Source organism: Xenopus laevis, chromosome 2L (genome assembly GCF_017654675.1).
Source record: "Xenopus laevis strain J_2021 chromosome 2L, Xenopus_laevis_v10.1, whole genome shotgun sequence".
NCBI classification, from domain to species: Eukaryota; Metazoa; Chordata; class Amphibia; order Anura; family Pipidae; genus Xenopus; species Xenopus laevis.
The window spans coordinates 157,378,074-157,403,660 of NC_054373.1; the positions used below are offsets into that span (position 1 = coordinate 157,378,074).

At 40.7% G+C, this 25,587-nt stretch overlaps 1 protein-coding gene across 2 annotated transcripts in view; it reads right to left on the minus strand.

The window, feature by feature from the left end:
* lima1.L (LIM domain and actin binding 1 L homeolog) overlaps nucleotides 1–25,587 on the minus strand; it is a 57,015-nt gene that overhangs the window by 22,475 nt on the left and 8,953 nt on the right. The window contains 3 exon segments of one of the 2 annotated variants that reach the window (NM_001094929.1): nucleotides 3,444–3,839; nucleotides 19,029–19,074; nucleotides 20,755–20,879. In NM_001094929.1, coding sequence (NP_001088398.1) covers nucleotides 3,444–3,839; nucleotides 19,029–19,074; nucleotides 20,755–20,870 — 558 coding nt within the window. In that variant the 5' untranslated portion in view covers nucleotides 20,871–20,879. 2 annotated transcript variants of the gene reach the window in all.

Consider the following 25,587-nt stretch of genomic DNA (forward strand, 5'->3'; position numbering starts at 1 on the left):
ATCCCGCTGACGATTTACATTCTAGCTGGCGGGAAGGCAGTTCGGAGAGATTAGTCGCCCATTGACTAATCATTTCTTCTTCCGGCGACTAATCTCCCGAAATAGCAGTGTGTGTCTCTGCCCTAAAGGCGCTCGGTGGGGGGGGGGGGGGGTCACAGACTCTAACTGTTCTAAATTGATACATTTATTTGATACATTTCTAATCTTAGTCCCTGCTGAGCAGAATCCCTGAGTTCCATTAAACTGTTCATTTTAAACTTCAATTCTGGAAAGATTTTAAAATAATAAACAATGGAAAGCAATTTTTTTTTAAAAAAGTCCTTATTTCTGGCAAACAATTGAACTGAAAAAAAAGTGTTTTGACAGTGAACAACCCCTTAAAGTGCAACTTCTAGTTTCTGTACGTCTCCAGCATTAGTGCAAGATATAAGAGGCTCAGTTTCTAAACTTGGGGTGGGGGGGTGCCATTTCCAGCTGTGCGGGCTACAGAGGGTTAATGATTTTAGCGCTGCTCATATAACTGCTGAGGGGAGGGGGAAGAAGATTTACAGTCAATGACCTCACATGGTCTGCCCGAGGCAAACAGAACTGTAACCAGAGCTTGGGAGAGAACAGTATATGAGGCTTGCAAGGCTGGACAAAGGACCACTAAAAGTCAGTGTATTGGATTTCCTGTGGGGTGGAAACAAGGACACACCCAATCCCTTTATCTATCAGAAACAGGCCCAGCTAAATGGCTTATCAGAACATAGCCATGCTGGGAAGTCTACATGCCACTTTAGCCTCTGACCTTTTCACAGCTGCTCATTCAGTTTGTTGCTGAAGATCAGGGGGGTAATCTAGGTGCCACCCCCGAAAGTGCCAAATGAGCAAGGAATTTTTAAGTGAAAACCCACAGGGCCTGACATTTCCTCACTACAGGGGCATCTCAGACTCAAGTTTGGGGTCAGGACCAGGAAATCTGTCATACTATTCTCAGCTGAATCAGCTTTAACTAAAAGAATGCATTGAGTATTTATGGGGTTTAGTCCCGTGCCACATGTGCTTTTTTTATTCATGTTAATGGGAAGCCATTATTGTGACTGTGTAAAGAAACCCTTATTGGTACCATTTGGACTTGGTTGTTTCTTTACTGTGTTTATAAACAAGCACAGCAAACAACAGCGTTGCCCTACACCAAGTATATCGGGGCAACAACAGGGTTATTTTAACTGCACTACAGCAAACAATGTGCATTTCTGATAGGTGTATGGACAATTCTGCGTCACATCACTACATAAGCCAGGGGTCCCCAACCTTTTTCACCCAACATTCAGATGTAAAAAGAGTTGGGGAGCAACACAAGCATGAAACAAGATCCTGGGGTGCCAAATAAGGGCTGTGATTGGCTATTTGGTAGCCCCTATGTGGACTGGAAGCCTAAAGAGGCTCTGTTTGGCAGTACATCTGGTTTTTAAGCAACCAAAACTTGCCTCCAAGCCTGGAATTCAAAAATAAGCCCCTGCTTTGAGGCCACTGGGAGCAACATCCAAGGTGTTGGGGAGTAACATGTTGCTCACAAGCTACTGGTTGGGGATTACGGACATAAGCAATTACGGTTGCGACCTGGCCGGTATTCCACCGGTCTGGCCTGTATTTTTTTCCAGAAAATATGGCAACCCTATAAGCAATACATGCTGCATACAGGGGGTGCTTACTAACAGACACTCTAGAAGAGCCCAGCAATAACTAAGCTAAGGGATGCCAAGAGCCCACCCAATGAAAAGTAAATGACGCAAACACTCTGCCCCCCTCTCCACTGATGCAAACACTGGGACAGGAAAGGACTGAGAGGAAACCAGCAGCTGTTTCCTGGCAAGGACAGACTTAGATGCACTGATTCATACTTAAAATGCTGACTGGTCTGTTTCTGCAATGAGCTGCTTTACCACATTAAAGAAGGTCTATATACAGAATAAAATGAAGACTTTTGGGCACACCAGCTGCCAATGCTTGACCGGATAGAATAGGATGTCTGGCAGATATTAGGGGACTACTTTCTTGTGCATTTATAGGCAAGCTGTATGATGCAGGGAACCGTTTAACATTTACAGACCATACTTGTAATATAACACAAAATATACTGTATTTATTCAAATCCAAGAGGGACTTACTCATCGTGGCTGAGAATCTTATATCCCTGGAGGACTATAGGAGGATAAATCCAACACAGTGAATACACAAGGACAAATGTTTCTGCCCTTTCCCCAGCCTACAGCTGTTATTGAGGGATTAATATTCTTCTGTTTCTCAACAACTGCAAGCTGAGCAACATTATATATTTCTATCTTACCATCACATACGGTCATTCCCCCGCCAAGTATTTCCCCAATACCCCACTGCTACTATAGGCACCATCTCTCCCTACTATACCTGCTATCCCACAGTCACACTCCCTTCCCAGAGACTATTATCCTCACTGTTACTATAGACACCATCTCTCCCTACTATACCTGCTATCCCACAGTCACACTCCCTTCCCAGAGACTATTATCCCACTGTTACTATAGGCACCATCTCTCCCTACTATACCTGCTATCCCACAGTCACACTCCCTTCCCAGAGACTATTATCCACTGTTACTATAGGCACCATCTCTCCCTACTATACCTGCTATCCCACAGTCACACTCCCTTCCCAGAGACTATTATCCACTGTTACTATAGGCACCATCTCTCCCTACTATACCTGCTATCCCACAGTCACACTCCCTTCCCAGAGACTATTATCCCACTGTTACTATAGGCACCATCTCTCCCTACTATACCTGCTATCCCACAGTCACACTCCCTTCCCAGAGACTATTATCCACTGTTACTATAGGCACCATCTCTCCCTACTATACCTGCTATCCCACAGTCACACTCCCTTCCCAGAGACTATTATCCACTGTTACTATAGGCACCATCTCTCCCTACTATACCTGCTATCCCACAGTCACACTCCCTTCCCAGAGACTATTATCCCTCTGTTACTATAGACACCATCTCTCCCTACTATACCTGCTATCCCACAGTCACACTCCCTTCCCAGAGATTATTATCCCACTGTTACTATAGGCACCATCTCTCCCTACTAGTGTAGGATCTCCTACACTGCCTGCACAGTACAAGATGAGAATATGTGGGGTCTTAATGTACTCCATCTCACCACCCGCTGCTCCCCTCCAAGACAACTCTGGAGAGCAGGACCAGTGGATTCCATCTGTCTCCAGAACAAATAGCAAAGCTATGAATGCAAACTGTATGAACAGACAATGTATTTGCCAATAGAGATTTAAAGCAGAATGAAAGGGAAGCAAAACCAGTTTATTTGGCAGTATTTCATGCTACATAGGAGATGCTCAGCTCTATAGTAAGCTACTTTGCTTTGTAAACATGGCTTCACGCTCCACGGTTTCTTACCTTGTTGGCAACTTCACCTTTTTCAAACATCATCTTCAAGTTGTTCAATGGCACATTAAACTTTTCAACCTTGGGAGAAGGATCTGGGGTGTCCTGATTTGTAACCTCCAAGTCTTGGTCCATGTTTTCCCCCACGTTGTGGCCAGAGCCGTGTTCTGTGGCACTGGGATAGCGGAAGCGATTGCTGCGAAGTGCAGGAGACTGAGCCTTGGCGCTGACCACTTCAGAACGCTCTTCCGAGGAAATACTCTCACCCCTTGGGCTGCTGCTCACCTTCTGCCTCAGATGGGAGCTGCTGTTCACTTCAGTCAGACTTGCTTGACTAGGGATCTCCCACCTCTTCCTTAATACACTGAGAGAGCCCCGATTAAAACGGGGGGGCAGATTCTCTGCGTTCTAAAGGAACAGAAAGCGAATACTAGTTATAGCCTGAGAAATGGAAAACTCCCTGCAGAATAGGGGAAAATGTCTTAGGAAAGGGAGGTCCACAGAAAGCTCTGAAGCTAATTTGATTTGTGCCACATGTAAAAAAAAAAAAAAAAAATCCCAACTCAGAAGGGAATTAGAGGGCGGAGAAAAGGAAGTTTTTAAGGGGGGGGAGAGGAAATCCATATAAGGTCAAAACATGATGAAAAGGGGAAAAAAGCAACCAGCATGATTAAGAATGAAAGAATTTGTTTGGCAGTGAAGAAAGAAAAAGGCATGATCTGACAAAGAAATGTCTCCATTTCCCTGTTTCTGGTTCCCTCTGTGTGGACACATCTGGATTAAGTCTTTATGATGACTAACACAACTGGCACTTTCCCAGAAGGACACACTAGCATCCTGAGCAATAAGTGCCCATAGAAATATTCAGGGAAGATTCACTATTCCTGGATTTCTAGTATCAAAAGAAACTTTCAACAGGTAATCCCCACGATTCCCAGTATCAAACATAAAATCTTTCAACAGGTAATCCCCATACACTCCCAGCATTCACGTGCGGAGAAACTAACGGAAGTTCAGTGGCAGAGGAAAACCGCCTGCATGTACACAGCCATTATCATCCTTTAATTATACTTTTCCATCATATTCCGCATCATTTGACAGAGTTCAGAGTTGCTTCAGAAACACTACTATTGTTTCTATAAATAAGCTGCTGTGTAGCAATGGGGGCAGCCATTCAAAGGAGAAAAGGCTCAGGTTACACAGCAGATAAGCTCTGTAGAACATAATGGAGTTATCTGTTATCCACTATTTAACCTGTGCCATATAGTCTTTTATTCCATTTCGCCATTGCTACACAGCAGCTTGTTTATATGAACTATAGTTTATTATATGAAGCAATCAGTTTTACCAGAGCAGGGCAACAGTATCTGATATTTTTATTACTTTAAAACACTTTCATTTTTTGGTGTTACTGTTGGTGTTGTATGTTCTGGAGTACAAATCCGACACAAGCCAACTCCTTGCACACAGTGCCATTGCTGGAATCAATCCTAGGACACCAGTGCTTCAAGGCAGTAGTGTTATTATAATGAGAATCGAGACAAAATAATACACAATACTTAAAGGGGGCCGATCGCGAAAATGAAAAATTGAATGTAAGTTTCCTCTCACTGAAATAAGACACTTTCAACAACCAATTACAAATTCTGTACCATTGAAAGGAGAAGGAAAGCTAAACTTGCTGTGACATCACTTCCTGCCTGAGTCTCACCCTGCTCACTTACAGCTCTGAGCACAGATTACAGCAAGGATGGGAGGAGGGAGGGGGAGAGGAGCAAACTGAGCATGCTCAAGCCCTGCCCTGGAGGTTTACGCTGAAAACAGGAAGTCTGATACATAAGCCCATGTGTACACAATAAAAGCAAATAAATGCTGTGTTTCTTTTGACAGAGGACTTAGAGCAGCATTACTTTGAGGGTTTACTGGTGCATTTCTATAGACCTTTCTGATAAAGCTTACTTAGTTTTAACCTTTCCTTCTCCTTTAAGAAATAATCAAGTTACCCTTCACTGTCTCACTCTCCACAACCTGTCACTCTTCATGCGGAGGTCTGGGTTAGGTTTTGATGGACAGGTAGGTCTAATAAGCCTTCAAGAAGGGGCTCCTTTCCTTAGCAGAATAACTCAAATAACCAACTCCAGCACAAACAAAATAACATACCCTGCACTCAAAGAAAAAGGATTTCCATCAGTCATTTATTTTTAAAGAGTGAGAACCTGGGTTAAAGATGTATTAGACCTAACTGCCAATCAAAAACTGACTCCACCGACTGCATGAAGACAGAATGAAGAGAGACCGGCTGCTCTGAGGGGAAGATTAACTTGATTATTTCACAAATGGTACATCATTTTTAATTGATTATATTTAGAAAGTTTCTTATTCCAGCAAAATGAAGCTTATAGTAAATTTTCGTTATTGCAATAGATCCCCTTTAAGACCACAATGGGTGCAATAAAAACACCTCAAATTCACATGTTTAAGTGCAAACATACATCAAGATCAATACAAGTCCAATACTACAGTAATCTCCATTCACTGGATATGTCCAAAGCTGCTCATATACAATATCCAAGGTCCAGATAAAGCATCAAACCAGATGTACTATATAACACACACAAATATACACTGTACAAACACGCTATACATACACAAACACAAATAGCAGGTGTGCATCTGCAAGGGTACAATTAGCAGTCTGCTTACCAGGGCACTTCTATTGGGCAGAATTAAGCCGGACCTCTTTATTCTGCTTTGCTGCTGCTTCTGCGGCTGGGAAATCCAGCTTGGCGAGTGGAAACCTCTAAGGTTTTATAGAATTAGAAGGTATTAGAAGCTAAATTAGGATATAAGTCTCTCGCCTTATTAAATGGCAGAGACTCCAGCACCCTGCTAGCCGTCTTACACCAAAATGACAGTTGTAACTAGACACACGATTCCACGACCAGTTATAGGGCTGATGTAGCAGGTGATATTCTGAGATCATTTGAAATTGGTTGTCATTTTGTTTTATTGCATTTTTTCCTTTTTATTCAGCAGCTCTCCAGTTTGCAATTCAAGCAATATTGTTGCTAGGGTCCAAATTAACCTAGCAGCAACCATGCACTGATTTGAACAAGACACAGGATTATGAATAGGAAGGAGACTTAAGAGAAAGAGCAGTAATAACACGTGGCAATAGCAATACATTTGTAGCCTTACAGAGCATTTGTTTTTTAGATGGGGTCAGTGACTCCCATTTAAAAACTGGAAAGAGTCAAAATAAGGTGAATATTTTAAAAGCTGTAAAAAGAAATAATGAAGATCAACTGAAAAGTGACTTAAAATGACCATTCTATAACATATAAACGTTAACTGCGGAGAGGAGAGTTCTTGGCATTGGCGCAAGGCGTTTTCTCCTTATAGAAGGGGGAAGGCAGTTCGGGGAGATCTAGTCGCCTCTTCTGCAGGGCGACAATCTCCCCGAACTGCCTTCCCCCTGCTATAATGAGAAAATGCCTGTGCCAATCGCGGCACTTCGACTTCCGAAGTCGCCCGAAGTTGCCTCACGAGGAAACTTCGGGCGACTTCGGAAATCGAAGCACTACGAATGCATTGGCGCAGGCGTTTTCTCATTATAGCAGGCAGGGAGATTGTCGTGATTAGTGGCCAGACGACTAAATCTCCCCGAATCTGCCCACATGCCCCTGCCCTATGGGTGCATATATCAGGCAGTCCTTGCAAGATTTATTATCCTTCCAGGGCTCAAGTAACCCTCTACTCCTATAAAATGTACCCCACATTCAATCAGCAGAAGAATGTTTGGCATGACAAGGAATTTCTGTAAGGGGGAGGAGGAGAGGAATGGGAATGAAACATAACAGCAACCAGCTAAATACCCACGTGAGTAAAAGTTGAAATACAGCATATTTCTGCTTTATAAACATGGCATGCACTCACTCAGTTATCTGGCTAAGTACACAAGCCTTTAAAAAAATATATGTTTTAACATTTTTCAAATGAGTTGAGAGCAAGGCGAGCAGGCAATATTTGGACTCCTGTACATACAAATACAAGGTGACATGGTGGCATTGTCAAAGTGAAAAAAAGAAAAGAGAATCTGTTGCAATCCATGGGCCCTTTGGATATTTCTAAAAACAGGGGTTGTTCACCTTTGATTTAACTTTTAGTATGATGTAGAGAGTGATATTCTGAGACAATTTATAATTGGTTTTTAGTTTTTATTAGTTATGGCTTTTGAGATATTGAACTTTTTATTAACCTGCTCTCCATTTTGTAATTTTGGCAATCTAGTTGCTAGGGTCCAAATTACCCTAGCAACCATGCACTGTTTTGAGTAAGAGACTGAAATATGAATAGGAGAGGCCTGAACAGAAAGGAGAAATAAAAAGTAGCAATAACAATACATCTGTAGCCTTACAGAGCATTTGTTTTTAGAGGGGGTCAGTGACCCCCATTTGAAAGTTGGGAAGAGTCAGAAGGCAGCAAATCATTCAAAAACTATAAAAAAAAATGAAGACCAATTGAAAAGTTACTTTGAATTAACCATTCTATAATGGTTAACTTGAAGGTGAACCACCCCTTTAAGTTACAAATTTAGGCAACATTTAGGAAAATTCCATTTGGAAGGGGAAACCCAGTGTTTAACACTGCAATTATATGTTGTATAATAGAGAAGCAGCTACACTGCTCACTTTAGCCCACTCGGCAGTTTGACTCAGTGGGGCAAATTTATAAAGTGAAACTAAATCTTGCCATGGTCTCCCAGAGTGAAATTCCACGGCTCTCTTTTCAGTGATTTTTCATGTGATTTTTGAGTGTATTTCTTTAAGTGGGTTGCCACTTTAATAAATATGCTTTGAAAAATGACACAGAGCAGTGGAATTTACTCTGGGTAACTGTGACGAGCTCTAGTTTTACTTCTTGATAAATATGCCCTCATAACTGTGATAATAATCAAAAGAAAAAAAAGAAAATTACAAGACAAGCAGAAGATTCCTGCACACTGCAACTGCCTGGGTTTGCTGCTGCTTTGCTTCAATGTGAGGCTCTATAGCACCACCCTGAGGTACTTTCTGGAATGGCCGCGTAGTGTATGTTTTTAGTGCATGGTAACGGCACATTATATTTAAAATGTATAGTATAGAAAATAACCTTATGTGAAAGTTTAACTTCATTTTTGGTATTAAGGCAGCACTATGTATATGGCACGAGGCAAGTAAATACCTTCTATTTTCAGAAGGACTTATGCTGCATGTCTTGCACATGAAGGGCTTTTTGGCTCCTTTTAGCCCGTCTCATCCTAACCAGGCTAGGTACTTAATACACTTTTATGGAAAGCCCTGTCACTAGTGCAGCTGCTTTTCAGCATAAAAATACAAAAATGGCAATTTTTGGTCCAATAACTGCATTTAACAGGTGTCTGCCATTAAATTCAGAGGTGGCTCGGGAGGTTTCCCTGTAATAGAATAAACTGGTAATCTACAGAGCTTATCTGTTATGCAAACCAATGTCTTTTTTCCTTCCGCCTGAATAGCTGCACCCCTGGGCTACACAGCAGCTTGTTTACAGAGAACTATAGTAGCCTTGATGAAGCAAGCCCACAACGTTTACCAGTGCAGGGCAACAGCATATTATATTTCAATTATTTTAAAACACTTTTTGGTGTTACCGTTCCTTTAAGAATAGCGCTTTAATGACTTGAGGATGCTTAAAGACAGATGAACTATAAATCCCCTGCCCTTTTGCTTTCAGCTTCACCGGAAGCTCCACAGATTGATGCCTGCAAATTCCAAAGATGTGACTGCTGAAAGATTAACATGCTGCTTGTACAAAGACACACGGCGCAGGCATAAACTGGGTAGTTTTAGTACCAGGGGCACATTGCTCAGTACAACAAATAAATTATGGGGTTTTTTTGTTTTTTTTATGGTTTCGGTTTCAAAACTGATCAGATCTAACAAGATGGAAACAGGCTGTCTGCAAGTTTAAATACATGACTCCAAATTATTTGGATGTATCTGTGCTATAAAACCTGCATTTCTGGATGCAAAGGGACATAAAGGAGTGATTTGCATATCTCCACCCATAATGCCTTATGCGAGCGCTAAATACTTTTTGGTATTAAGGCAGTGCTATGTATATGGCACGAGGTAAGTAAATACAGTCATATGAAAAAGTTTAGGAACCCCTCTCAGCCTGCATAATAATTTACTCCACTTTCAACAACAACAACAAAAAATAACAGGGGTATGTCTTTCATTTCCCAGGACATCCGAGTACTGGGGTGTTTTCTGAACAAAGATTTTTAGTGAAGCAGTATTCAGTATGAAATTAAATCAAATGTGAAAAACTGGCTGTGCAAAAATTTGTGTACCCTTGTCATTTTGCTAATTTGAATGCATGTAACGGATCAATACCGATTACTGGCAACACCAAATTGGTTGGATTAGCTTGTTACTTGAACTTCATAGGCAAGTGTGTCCAATCATGAGAAAAGGTAGGGGAAGGCTACAAAAAGCTATCTCAGAGGTTTAAAGTGTCAGTTTCAACTGTAAGGAATGGAATCAGGAAATGGAAGGCCACAGGCACAGTTGCTGTAAACCCAGGTCTGGCAGGCCAAGAAAAATACAGGAGTGACATATGAGGAGGATTGTGAGAATGGTTACAGACAACCCAAAGATCACCTCCAAAGACCTGCAAGAACATCTTGCTGCAGATGGTGTATCTGTACATCGTTCTACAATTCAGCGCAATCTGTATGGCAGGGTGATGAGAAAGAAGCCCTTTCTGCACTCGCTTGTTGTATGCCAAAGCTCATTTAGACAAGCCATAATCATTTTGGAACAAAGTGCTTTGAATGATGAGACAAAAATTTAGTTATTTGGTCCTAACAAAAATCTCTTTGCATGGCGGAAGACGAACACCTCATTCCAAGAAAAACACCTGCTTCCTACTGTCAAATTTAGTGGAGGTTCAATCATGCTGTGTGGCCGTGTGGCTAGTTCAGGGACTGGGGTCCTGGTTAAAGTTGAGAGTCGGATGAATTCAACCCAATATCAATAAATTGTTCAGGATAATGTTCAAGCATCAGTCACAAAGTTGAAGTTACACAGGGGTTGGATATTCCAACAAGACAATGACCCTAAACACACTTGGAAATCTACAAAGGCATTTATGTACAATATTCTGGAATGGCCGTCACAGTCCCCCGACTTGAATATCATGGAAAATCTATGGGATGATTTGAAGCAGACTGTCCATGTTCGGCAGCCATCAAATTTAACTGAACTGGAGAGATTTTGTATGGACGAATAGTCATCAAAGGATATAGGAGGCGTCTAGAGGCTGTTACATTTGCAAAAGGAGGCTCAACTAAGTATTGATGTAATATCTCTGTTGGGGGGGCCCAAATTTATGCACCTAATTTTGTTATGATGCATATTGCATATTTTCTGTTAATCCAATAAACGTTGTCACTGCTGTAATACTACAGTTTCCATAAGGCATGGTGTATATTAAAAGGAAGTAGCTACTTTGAAAGCTCAGCCACGATAAACAAAACTCCAAAGAATTAAGAGGGGTTCCCAAACTTTTTCATATGACTGCACCTTCTATTTTCAGAAGGCTTAATGCTGTATGTCTAGCAGTGTGGACAATGAAACCCCTCATAAAAGAGGAATGACCTATGACACCAAATGTATCGATTTGGCGAGTAATTGTAGCACAAATTTATATCGGTGACTCATCACGACTATTAGTAGCCACAAATTGGCAAACTCTAGTATGATCCAATCATGTAGCAGTCCATGAGCTCAGTACTGGCAATGGGCATCAATGCACATAAAGAGTTAAACTCTATTATTATTTAATCATGAACAGGAGGTAAACATGTATTTATACACATAGGTGGGACCTGGTTGCCTTATGGTTTCCTTAAGGGCAACAGAAAAAGGTGCAATTGCTGGCAAAACACCTCGCAAGTGCCCTTTCAAAGAGCAACTGTAACTTGCCAGACCCAGTTGGTGCTATCGCTGGTCAGGTGATTAAAAATAAAAATGATCATTGTGTTTTTGAGCAGTAAAAACAAAACATTTTCCTGCACCGTGAGGGTGCCGCAGAAGTTTCCCTTTTTTAGCTTAACTTGTTTCGGCCGAAACACTGATTAAGGCCGGCCATATATTTAAAGATCCACTCCTTTGGCGAGGTCCAAGGCGAGTGGATCTTTGCCCTATATGTAGAGTTACCACCTTTATTAAAAAATGTTACCAGCCAGTGGGGGGCGGGCACCAAAAGGGGGCGGTCTGTGATGCTAAAAGGGCGGAGCTATGTGGTATGCCACAAAAGGGGCGGAGCAACATCGCACATCGCTGGAAAAAAGGTAAGTTCTTTTCGAATTGGGGGCAGGCCAGGGGCTTTTTTTAAAGGGTATTACATATTACCAGCAATTGGCAACTCTACCTATATGTCCACCTTGAGGTGGTCGATGTCGGGCTGATCTGATTGTTTGGCCTGAGGCCCTTGGGTCAAACAATCTGATCTCAATGACGGTAAATGCCGGCTTTTGGGGCAAGGACCACATTAACGAGCCAATGAGGTCCTCAACCCAACAGGTTCTTGAAACCTGTTCTATCAATATCTGCTCAGTTTTTGTCCAGATATTGGACACACAAACCCGTCTGAGGGTTATATACACAGGCCAATAAGCAGCAGCCCATGCACTTTAAAGGAACAGTAACATGAAAAAAAGTGTTTTAAAGTAACGCAAAAATATAACGCAGTGTTGCCCTGCACTCTTAAAACTGCCGTTTGCTTCACAAACACTACTATTATTTATATAAATAAGCTGTTGTGTAGCAATGGGGGCAGCCATTCAAAGGAGAAAAGGCTCAGGTTACACAGCAGATAAGCTCTGTAGAACATAATGGTGTTATCTATTATCCACTAATTAACCTGTACCATATAGTCGTTTTTCAATTTCTGCCATTGCTACACAGCAGCTTGTTTATATAAACAATAGTAGAGTTTCTGAAGCAAACACACCAGTTATACCAGTGCAGGGCAACAGTAAATGACATTTTCATTACTTTAAAACACAAATGTTTTGTTATTACTGCTCCTTTAAGTTGTTATGGAAATGTATAGGTGTAGGTCATGCCCAAGTGTTCAATGCAGCTGCCAAACATGCCACAAAAAACAGTCCAGAAACTGCATGGACAGCGGAACAGACTAACTAAACACATATTATAAATTCACCAGAATGAATAACTTCCACAAATTAATCTAGTTGGCATACACAATTTCATTCACACACGAAGGGTCAAGAAACAACCTTCATTTTCCAAAGTCACCTATACCATCCCTTTCTTCCATTTCTTAACTGCTTTAGATGAAATCCAATTATATATGAACATGCAAAATAATAAGGACCCATCTCTAACTCCTTTAGAATAGGCCCATCTACAACATAGCAAAAAAAAAAAAAAAAGTTAATAAAAAGATGGACTTCCCCTTTAAAAAAAGAGGCCAGAACACACAAGATATCTTTCAGATTTGTATTTAACCCATCCCTAATTCTGTAAATGCGTCAGATTTCAAGAAATCTGGCAAGTTGCTGAACTTTGGCTTTCCTCTGCAGAGCTATGTAAATAAGAGTGTGCTTGGCAGCACAGATAAGCTCCAGCAACACCATACAAACCACACATATCTCAGACAGCTATTACTTTTTTTTTTTTTTCAAAGATATTAGATTTATTACTCATGTGTGCAGAATATTAATTAAAATGAGATTTATAAATCTGCAGTGTGGCCCTCCTTTCTTCTCTGTCCCCATTCTGTTCTCTTCAACTACAAACAGCTTTAGAGGTGCTATGATTGGTTTATGTTTAGGCCTTCCAAACATAAACCAATTTCCAACATAAAATAAACCAAATTTCAAAATGAATCAGTTAATAGTGCTGCTCCAGCAGAATTCTGCACTGAAATTCATTTCTCAAAAGAGCAAACAGATTTTTTTATATTCAATTTTGAAATATGACATGGGGCTAGACATATTGTCAATTTCCCAGCTTTCCCAAGTCATGTAACTTGTGCTCTGATAAACTTCAATCACTCTTTACTCCTCTACGGCAAGTTGGAGTGATGTCACCCAAAAGAACAATGGGAAGGTAACCAGATAGCAGCTCATTAACACAAGATAACAGCTGCCTGGTAGATCTAAGAACAACACTCAATAGTAAAAACCCATGTCCCACTGAGACACATTCAGTTACATTGAGAAGGAAAAACAGCAGCCTGCCAGAAAGCATTTCTCTCCTAAAGTGCAGGCACAAGTCACATGACCAGGGGCAGCTGGGAAATTGACAAAATGTCTAGCCCCATGTCAGATTTCAAAATTGAATATAAAATAATCTGTTTGCTCTTTTGAGAAATGGATTTCAGTTCAGAATTTTGCTGGGGCAGCACTATTTACGGATGTGTTTTGAAAAAAAGATTTTTTTCCCAGTATCCCTTTAAACTTTTAAGCAGCATCCCCCCAAAATGGGAAGCCATGCTAATAAGGGCGCGTTTCAAATGATCCGCTTAACTACAGTGAAAAAGTATTTCCTCAATAGACCATTACTTACATCATTAATTATAGCCAAATTATTGGGTCCTAAAATGAATCTGGGCCTCCTGACATATGAGATAGTAGTCCAGATGGCAGCAGCACAAATGAGTTCAGTCTTTTCTTTAGTCTTACAGCAGTACTTATAGGCTAAAAACAGGCAACATACCCTTTGCACACTCCATTATCCCAATAATCTTATGCAAAACCCAAAAAGGCTCCAAGGATTCCAAGGTTGATGTAGTTGTACAGGTATGGGATCTGTTATCTAGAGCGCTTGGGGTTTTCTGGATAAGGGGTCTTTCCGTAATTTGAATCAGCATAATTTGCCTACTACAAAAAAAAAAAAATACCACCATAAAATAAACCCGATAGGATTTTTTGGTCACCAATAAGGGATCAAGTACAAGCCACTGTTTTATTATTACAGGTATAGGTTCTTTTATCCGGAAACCCGTTATCCAGCAAGCTCTGAATTACGGAAAGGCCATCTCCCATAGACTCCAACATTTTTAATAATAATTTCCCTTTTCTCTGTAATAAAACAGTATCTTGCACTTGATCCAAACTAAAATATAATTAAAGCAAAACCAGCCTATTGGGTTTATTTAATGTTTACATGATTTAAGGAATGAAGATCCAAATTAAAGAAAGATCCATTTTCCGGAAAACCCCAGGTCGCGAGCATTCTGGATAACAACTCCAAAACCTGTACAAAGAAAAAAATGGCATTTTTAATAATTTGAATCAAATATGGGGTATATTTATCAAAGAGTAAAGTTAGAGATCACCACAGCGCTCTAGAGTGAAATTCCGCCACTCTCCATTCATTTCTATAGGATTTTGAAAGGTGTATTTATCAAAGGAAAAACTTTCACCCATTGATAAATACGCTTTTAAAAAATCCCATAGAAATGAATGGAGAGTGGCGATATTTCACTGTGGCAATCTCAAACTTCACTTTTTGATACATATACCCCTATGGGAGAGGTCGTCCCATATTTCTAAGCATTCTGCATAATAGGTTTCAGGATAAAGGATCTTATACCCGTACTACGATTATCTGCCGATAAAGGATCCTATACCTGTCCGAAGATTATCTACAAAGCACCTGAATACACAAATTTCCCTGAAGCATTCCAAATGTGGCAACCGGAAGAAGTGATTGGTCCCAAAAACTGTTGGTCGTAGGTACATGCAGCAGACCCACTGAGTGCTGGATTCATTCAGTTATGTCCTTGCACAGCATGGGTGGATTTATGCTCACCTCCAGGTTATTTTTTATAGTAATAAAGTAAATTACATAGTTGCATAAAGAGAGCACCAGCCCATAGGATTATGGTAGCAGAAGTGGTTTAGCGGTTTATAGGGATAATTAAAAACAATCCATTTCATTTAAACTGAAGATTACAGGAGGAATGATTCAACAGACAAGGGAGTTTACTACTTTGTTCTAGTTTTAAGAAGGTCAGGTGTTTTAAATGGATAATAAAATCTAATTATATCCCTGCTAAAGAACACCAAAGCTAATGTTATTTTCACTGCCTCTGGAGAGGTTGCCCAGTGTGTGTAGTAACATACATATATGAATGGATCCATCTGTTGCTGCAAACATGGGGCAGACCTTGGACAGAAAATGCCATTTGCCAAAATACGCTCCGTGTATAAAGTGAAGAGAGGATTCTATTTGTGTTGGTCACTACACACAAACAGTGCCATTGCCTTTCTTTTTTTCTGAAAGGGTGGAAGGATTTGGGTGTATACCAGTATGGTTTACGTTATACGGAAATCCCTTATCCAGAAACCTCCTCATTACGGAAGGGCGGTCTCCCATAGGGGCAAATTTACTAAAGGGCAAAGTGACCAACGCTGGCAAAAATTCGCCAGCGTGACGTCCTTTCGGGACTTTGCTGAATTACTAACATCCACTGGTGTAAATTCGCTAGCGAAGGAGATAAGACTGTAGCGCTGCTTCGCACTCTAACGGCAGGCGAATTTTCAGTCTGGCGAATGGACGTAACTACGCAAATTCACTATGATGCAGATTTTAATGACCGTTACCTCTTGTGCCAGACTTGCCTTTGCCACCTCAGACCAGGAGAAGTGCAATAGAGTAGATAGGACTTCCTCCAAGTCCTAAAAAACGCTGGCGACTTTTCAGGGTGATAGGCTGCAAAAGATCGTAAATTTTTTTTAGGGTTCCCGGCTGCCTCCCCCTACATTTCCTAACATTTGGCACATAAACTATACACTGGGCTCATGTGTAGGGCAATATAACAACTTTATTTTATTAAGGTTCCCTGGGCTTGAGTAGTGCAATGTATTTGTTGCAACATATACGTCCAATGAACTTTGACTTCCCGCCATATGCAAATTAGCAAACGCTAGCGCAACTTCGCTTTGCTTGCCGAATTAACGCTAGCAAAACTTCGCCATCGTTCAGCGCCCTGGACGCAACTTCGCATTTTAGTGAATTAGCGTTGTCCTGGCGAATTTTCGCCTGGTGAAGTGTGCCGATGTGAGCGAAGCCGTCGCTGGCGAATTTCCCGAGTGAATATGCCCCACAGACTCCATATTGTTCAAACTATCCAAATGTTTATAAATGACTTCCTTTTTCTCTGTAATAATAAAACAGTACCTTGCACTTGATCGCAACTAAGATACAATTAAAGGCAAAATAATCCTATTGGGTTTAAATAATGTTTAAGGGATCTTCCAGTAGAAATAATGTACGACGATCCAAAGTAGATCAAAGAAGATCTTTTTTCTAGAAAACCCCAGGTATCATATTTGTATACCGAACAGAGGCCAACTCACACTTCAACACAGGTGGCAGACTATGAGCCACTACATATGTATATCGTTTTGGGACTGCATCTACAATATGATGGATGATTACGGTGATGGTAATGATTAGCACAGTGAGCAACCCACCTCTCAGCTGTGGGGGATCAACAGTTTCAGGGACACGACTAGATATTTCCCTTGTGAGGTTGAACTGGTAGCACACAGACACAACCTCATGAACTTTCTTATTAACCTCTCTATGTTATTATGCAGATTGGGTGTGAAAATGCAGGGCAGTTACTTTGCCAAGAATAACATGAATAGGAGACGCTCAGTTGATGAATGGAAGTTTCCAAGAAAAAGATGTAATTGGGCACTAATTGAAGACAGAAAGGAGAGCACATACTTGTGCTGACAGATAAAGAGCATTAGTGGAAATCACGAACAGAATTCAGCCACAGATAGAGTTCAGTGATTTTCAAACAAAAGCAACACATAGCAAAGTAAAAATATAATTCATGTCTAAACAATCGATCGTTCTATCACTCTACAACCCCAGTTTACAGCCCAGCCTTGTGTATCAATGTGAAATTTGGCAGAAAGTTTCTAATAAAGGTTTCTAAGAAAGGGGAGTTGAGGATGAGGTATAAGATTGTATTCTGCCAACCCCCTGGGCCTCTCCAACATCGACCCCCAACCAAGAGCATTTACGAAGGAGAAGACCTGCCATTCGCCACACTGGAGTCTGGGAAGTGACTTAGTCAAACACGGAGGCAATCAACCCTGCATCATAATAATTTTATACATACACACCCCTTAATATCTACACCACCTAACACGCCACAGAAATGCCTGTGCCGTTCAATGATTTCCTTGAAATAGCAACTGGCGTGACATCCTTAGAAATGGGAGAGAACATTTTTATTCACTATCTCCTGTTTCCAAAGCTAAAGCTGGCCATAGATGCAAAGATCCGATCGTACGAATCATGGTACGATCGGACTTTCCCATCTCCCGACCCGCCACTAACCATTCAGATCAAAGTCTTACCAGTCAGATCAAATAAAATAGTTAAAGAACAGATCAGCAATGTTCTGCCCCTGACAGCAATCGTACGATGTCTACGTCCAACCAAAGCTAGTGACAGTCTCCCACTGAAAATCGTACGATCAGCAATACACGCAGAGATATTATCTGCAGCCGACAAATTATCTAACCTGTCCGATCGACCAAACGACCGATCTCCGCCGGACGAAAAATGTCAGGACTCTCCACACACGGTTCGAAAATCGTACGAATCCTCGATTCGTACGATCAGATCTTTGCGTCTATGGCCAGCTTTAGGAGCATTTCAAAACATTAGGGGAATCTAGAATAGGTGCAACCTCTGGCCAGGTGTAGTAACCAATAGCAGCCAGAGATGCTGACTTTTATATTTTAAAATTACTGCAGACCAGTAAATTCTGATGATTGGTTACTACAAGACTACAAGCATCAGAACTTTAGAACATTACCTAAAGCGGGATTTGAACATATTTCTGTTTTTTTTGTTATTACAGTTTTGCTAATGAAGGTGAATTGTCCTTTAAACTGTGAGTCTAACTTTTCCCAAGGGACTGGTTAGCTTATATTGTTACAATTACTTATTTGCTTATCTCGAAATTGTTACAAAAGGTATCTTATCTGCTGCTGTGGCTGTTCTAGGCGCTCTGCCAAAAGCTAATTAAGTTACAAGCGATCTGTGTTTTCTATAGACGCCCGAAGTTGCCTCAGTGAGGCAACTTTGGGCAACTATTGAAAACGCATCGCCGCGTGTGCATTAGCGCAGACGACTTTGCATTGTAACCTATGGGGAAAAACGCAGAGGCAGTTCGGGGAGATAGTCGCTCAAAAGACGAGGCGATTAGTCGCCAGGAGATAAAATCCCCCCGAATCTCCACGTGTGGACTAGTCCTAAATGAGGGACTGCGGATTGAGCTGTCAAAAGAAGGACTGTCCCTCTAATAATGGGACAGTTGGGAGGCATGGTTATCTATAACAAATACATAAACAGAAAGGAACTATTTACTTTTATGCAATAAATTAAATACTAGCGCAGTACAATAGGGTACATCTGCGATGGCAGTTTCAATGATGGCTGATCAAATGTATGCACTGAACTGTATGCGACATGTGGAACCAAATGCTTTTACTCAACAAGTACTTACAGATCTCTTCTTTTCAAAACTTGACTCTTCAGCAGCTTTCTGATACCTTGGGAGGATAAAAAAGGGGCATAATGAGAATGTTTGGGAGTGGTAGGGGACTGATGCAGTAGCCAAGAATATATATTAATGACATAGAACAACCACACAAATGTACAGCACTGCAAAGCTAAAATTTACTGTGAGCAAATCTGACAGGTACTCCAAGTTAGGTCCTTCTAACATTCATAATTAGATTACTATTACACAACCCCCTCTCTTCACCAACTGTTTGAGTAGAAGTCCATTATGCAAGAGGGTTATAAACTGGTAATTATCTACCTTGAAAGTGCCAAACATGAAGTAGCTTCAATTTCCCAGTTTTGATCAAGACATAACCAACCACAGATTGTGATTTAAATACTAGGCAAAAGTATGGTCAGCACAAGCCCCTTTAACAGCTGTGCTGTTTCTGTGCGACTGGTGAGGGTTTAGGTGTTTGCACAGTAGGAAGCTGGTAAACCTCCCTGGGAGTGGTAAAGCAGGATGCGGCACGCCTGTGTGTACAGAGACCAGTCTTCCTCATCACTATAGGAATCTTCCTGCGCACACATTGTTGTGTTCATATAGCCAAAGCACACTCCTTAAGGGTGGTGGCACACATGGCTACTGGGGGAGATTAGTCATCCAGCGACAAATCGCCTATTCTTTGGGCGACTAATCTCCCCTGAATGCCTTCCCGCCGGCTAGAATGTAAATTGCCGGCGGGATGGCACTCAGATCGCTTCGTTTTTTCTAAGTCACCTGAAGTTGCCTCACGAGGAAACTTTATATTATTATGGTTTTTATCCTATGTAGTAAGGGTTGGGAATGGAAAAGATGCTGTAAAATTGGAAGTTTTGAAAAGATTTACAATGAAAGAAAAAAAAAAAAAAAAAAAAAAAAAAAGCTTTGCAGTTTGGTAAGCTGGGGGCAGAAAGACATTCTGAATGCATCAATGTGTACATTCCAAAAATAAATGAGTTTTCTGTGGTTTGTTTTTGGCTTGCAATCAAAAGTATAACTATTTCTACAATGGTAAATTGACAATACGGTATTAGGAATCTCCATAGAACTATACAAAATTGGTATTAGAGTGTTTTGGGAGAACCAAGTCAGTTGTGTTTTTGAGCAAATAAATATTTGAAAAGTATAATTTGTAACGTTTTTCTATACTAGAGATAGAGAGCATTTCTTTTTTTTAAATGTAAAGTAATTTTAAGTATAGTTATTGTTAGGGATGCACCGAATCCAGGATCCGGCTGTTTTCAGCAGGATTCGGCCGAATCCTTCTTCCCGGCCGAACCGAATCCTAATTTGCCTATGCAAATTAGGGGTGGGGAGGGAAATTGCATGACTTTTTGTCACAAAACATATGCAAATTAGGGTTCGGATTCAGTTTGGTATTCGGCCGAATCTTTGGCAAAGGATTCGAGGGTTCGGCCGAATCCAAAATAGTGGATTCGGTGCATCCCTAGTTATTGTTAGGTTGTGGGAAATAGACAGTACATCGTTTTCCTAGGAAAACTAAAGCTTTCATCAGGACATGACCCTACAGAGAAAGAGCAAAATATTCCAAAAATCTGCTGGCAGTTAACCGGAATGAAAGTGTGGAAATCATCAGGCAGTAAAAAGGATATAGTCAGGAGTTTCCCGGTTTATAAAGCAGTTTAAATGGCAATAATGAATATAAATTAGTCATGGTACTTACTTGGAGAAAATCTCCATAATTGCTGCATTCTTTGGTTTCACAAGGGACAGTTCCCTTGCAGTGACTCGGACAGACTGGGAGGCCCACTGCCCCCTTCTAAAGGGAGATGCATCCATCTTCACTACCTGGAAACAAATGGTTATGAATAATTACTATCAGGAAGAAGGAAGTTCTATTTGAACAACATCACCCTTACCTATATCTGATCTATGACAAACTTCCTCACAAATACCTGTGCAAACCACAGAAGGTTTTCCTAGGAAAAGCCGGCTCAGTATTTACAGTACAGAACAGAAGAATGACCTGATTTACACCACCTATAGCACATTCCATTCATCAAGGAACAACTATGTTCCTAAGCATTTGTGTACAGCATTCTGCAAGTCAACCAGTTGCAGAGTACTAATACTTTGCAAGAGTTCTAAGAAGGTCACAGCACTACTTAAAGGGGTTCTTCACCTTAAAATTAACTTTTAGTATGATGTAGAGTAGTATTCGGAATTATTTAGCTTTTTATTCAGCAGCTCACGAGTCTGCAATTTCAGTAATCCATTTGCTAGGGTACAAATTACTTTAGCAACTGTGCACTGATTTGAATAACAGACTGAAATATGAACAGGAGAGGCCTGGATAGAAAGAGGAGTAATAAAAATAAGCATTATACTTTTTTTAACTTTACAGAGCATTTGTTTCAGAAGAAGGTGACAAATTAAAAAACAAAAACTATAAAAAAAAATAATTAAATCCAATTAAAAAGTTGGTTAGAATTAGGACATACTAAAAAGGTAACTTAAATGCGAACCACCCCTTTAAGCTGCCCATGTACCGCATCTAAATAAATGCCTTTTAAAGCAGCTTCTACTTTGAACGTTTAGCTAATATAAATTCTGCTAACACCTAACTAAATAAAGCAGAACTCAACAAATATTACAAATAGAGAGCAAGAAAGGCAATGAGTGAAATAGGCCAAGTTCTTCTCAGTTATAGCTGTCATTATGTAGCAGTGATCCAAATTACCACCTGCAATTTCACTGGTGTGTGTTGCATATAATACAGTGATCCCTAGCCACTGGCCCGTGAGTAATGTTGCTTGCCCTTTGGATGTTAATCCAGTGTCTTCAAAGCAGGTGCTTATTTTTCCAGGCTTGGAGGCAAGTTTTGGTTGCATAAAACCCAGGTGCAAACAGAGCCCCCTGTAGGCTGCCAGTCACATCGGTGCTAGCAAACAGCCGACCACAGCACTTATTTGGGACCCAAAGGAACATTTCTCATGCTTGTGTTGCTCCCCAGGTTAAAAAAAAGATTGGGGACCCTGCATATAATGCAATAGCAGCAATGCATAACTAGCATGAAGAAACATGGGGTTGCCTCAAACACATTAGTGCAAATATGCAGTACTGTGTGTTTAAGTTCTCATATATAACTATTAACCTAATTTAGAATAGGAATATATTTATAAAATAAGACAAGAGAATAAAAGAAGACTGCTTTAAAATATTCACTAGTCTAAATGAGCAAAACGATGGTGGAGCTCATACCTAAAACTCACATAAATAACCCATGGACATAGAAAGAATACGGTTGCATAAAATATTTACAAAATTATATAATTTCATTATTGATGCGAAGACAGATATAAAGCCGAAAGTTTCAGATATTAGGTAGCAACAACTACGAGAAATGTGAATAAGACTATACCCTTTGCAACAGTGCAAGTGAGAAGCATGTGAGGCTTTAATGTGGATATGCATGACTAGCGACAATAAATCCCCTGTTGGGAATCAGACTTCCCAGGCAATAAATACCTCTAGCAAATAACTAAACATAGAACCCGCAAGAAGCAATTTAAGTGAATGTATAGAAATGTGTTATTGTGCCACGACAGCATAACAATACATTCCTGCTGATGCACCTTGTTGTCTGATAAACCAATTGAATTAATATCTGCCATGAGAAAAGAATCTCTGTGTCTGTATTAGTCACAAAGCAGTTAAATATACACAAAAAACATAATGTGAGATATTTTAAGAATTCCACAGCATCAGTTAACCACTAAAAATTAATATGGTTAAAAATGCCATATTTCACAAACTGATCTTACTGCACCAGCCTAAAGTTTCAGCTTGTCAATAGCAGCAATGATCCAGGACTTCAAACATGTCACAGGGGAGTCACCATCTTGGAAATTGTCTGTGACACTCACATGCTCAGTGGGCTCTGAACAGCTGTTGAGAAGCTAAGCTTAGGGGTTGTCGCAAATTATCCATCAGAAAATGAGGTTGGCCTGTAATATAAGCTAATGCTACAGGGCTGATTATTAAATTCTGATGCTAATTGCACTAGTTTCTGTGCTGCCATGTAGTAATTATCTGTATTAATTACTAATCAGCCTTATATTGTAACATTTCTATTCTATGTGTACTGTATATTGTGAGTGGGTCCGTAAGCTCAGTAAGTGACAGCAGCACAGAGCATGTGCAGTGAATCAGCAGAAAAGAAGATGGGGAGCTACTGGGGCATCGTTGGAGACACAGATCTTCCCTGCTAAAGGGCTGTGGTTGCCTTGGGCTGGTACAGAAGCCCAAAACATAATGTACAACATTTCTAGCTACTTCTTTAGTTAGGCTTTAGTTCTCCTTTAAGCGCCTGTTCTTCGTATAAAGGTATTTAAAACATCAAATCAGTCTTGTAGGGTATGTGGATAGAACAGGTAAAAATAATGTTTAACACTAAACCCAATTACCAGCTGTGGAAGAACAATAGAGCCATTCTTTGGGTGCTACAGCTGAGCAATGATTCCCACAGCCGGATAGATCTGTTTGTTATGTAGTTCATTTAGGTTATACACAGCACCCAAGTGCCCTGTGGAGTGGCCCCTTATGGAAAGCCCTGCCCTAAGCAGTGTAGTGGGTGTTTGCGCTAAAGTGCTGTAGTTAGTGTTTACCTTCTAATACTCACAACCAATGCGAGTCTGCAGTTTCATAGACTTGTTATTTCTACACTTGTTGTACGAAGCACCTCTGTTTCCAACATTGAACAGAGACTGAAAGACAAAATTGGAGCCACCCACAGAACTGTATATGCCCAATTAAACATGATAACATCCCTAGGTGGTACAGGCACCAGACATACCTGAGTAAACAGAAACACACAATAAGCACTGCCATACATCAAAGCCTCTGCATGTAAAGAACAGAGAGCCATAAATAGAGTCTAGAGCCAATAAAAGAACAACTTTTTGTGGTTGCTCCCTGCATCTGGTTGAGCCAGTCTGCTGAATCACTTACACAAGAGGCCCTCATTTATGCTCACAGGTGCGGAGAGGACTCACAGCAAGTACAGGTCAGACTGACTCCTCCGGTATTTCAGTGGGATCTGGCCTTCTTTTATGGAGAGTTTTTTAAAGCTGAAGATTGCTACTGTACTTATCCTAACTGCAAAGGAGGGCAGATGTTTGGAAGTGTGTTATCTCAGAGGGATATTATATTGTGCTTTATATAATAAATAATGTACCCCCTATTGTAAAATATAAGGATAAATGACCAAGGAGTTCCATGACCATTTTAAAGTAGAAGGCAGAGTGATTTTATAGAGGTCATGGAAGGTGGAGGGGGTACATTAATTATAATTCATAAGTTTCAGTGTACCACAAGAGACACATTATAACACTAAGCACCAATTATAACCAATGATATCACTAAGCACTGTTCAGAATGATATAATGTACAGGATATTCATGGCAAGTGCAAGTTGTAGTTACAAATCCTGTAAATTACATCCTAATTAATGGTGCTTAGTGATGTCACTTGTTATAATCGGGGTTTAGTGATGTAATTTCTGTGACATGACTCACTAAAACCTGCATATTATAATAAAGTACACCCTGTTGCAAAATGTGAGGATATTAGAAGTTACCTCGGAGTTCCAAGACCCGTATAAAAACACTCGGCCTTCAGCCTTGTGTTTTTATATGGTCACAGAACTCCTCTGTAACTTAGAATATCCTTATATTTTACAAGAGGGGGTACTTTATTTACTATATAATGCTAGTATATGCCGTCCTTGTGTAGAACCTAAGCCCTTGGAATTTGGGGCATTTATGTCTGTTGCTGTCCTCAGGCGAGGTTGGTGGATAAACCCCCCCCCCCCATTGTCTGCCACACTAGTGATCGAATATGGAGTGTTGATAGCAAACCCTTGAGGTAAAATGCTTCAGCGATTGACTTTGAGGACTGTCTGTCACCACTCCATGTGAATTCAGATGCACACTTGTCATACACTAGCATAACAAGTAGTAAGCAGCAGTGACAGTTGCTATGGCTATCACGGTTCTACTGCTGCTTCATTTCGAAAATCAATACAATAAAATGCGAAAGCAGCTACACTGACTTCAAACAAAGTTAAGTTAAATACAATCGTTGTGGCTTTCTTTTTGAAGGCTAATCTAGAAACTTACCAGATCTGTTACTCTCAGTACTAAGGGCAGGGGCACACTGGCAGATTCAGGGAGATTTAATTGCCTGGCAACTAATCGCCTTTTCTGCGGGGCGACAATCTCCCCGAACTGCCTTCCGTCTGCTATAATGAGAAAACCCCAGCGAAAAAAGCACTCGCGGTGGTTCGATTTCCAAAGTCACCCAAAGTTTCCTCGTGAGGCAACTTTGGGCGACTTTGGAAATCGAAACGCCTCGAGTGCATTGGCGTTTTCTCATTATAGCAGGCAGAATGCAGAGGTAAGTCAGTTCAGGGAGAGTGTTGCCGCGCAGAAGAGGCGATTAGTTGCCAGGCAACTAAATCTCCCCGTGTGCCCTTAGAGTTTTACAAACAGGAAGT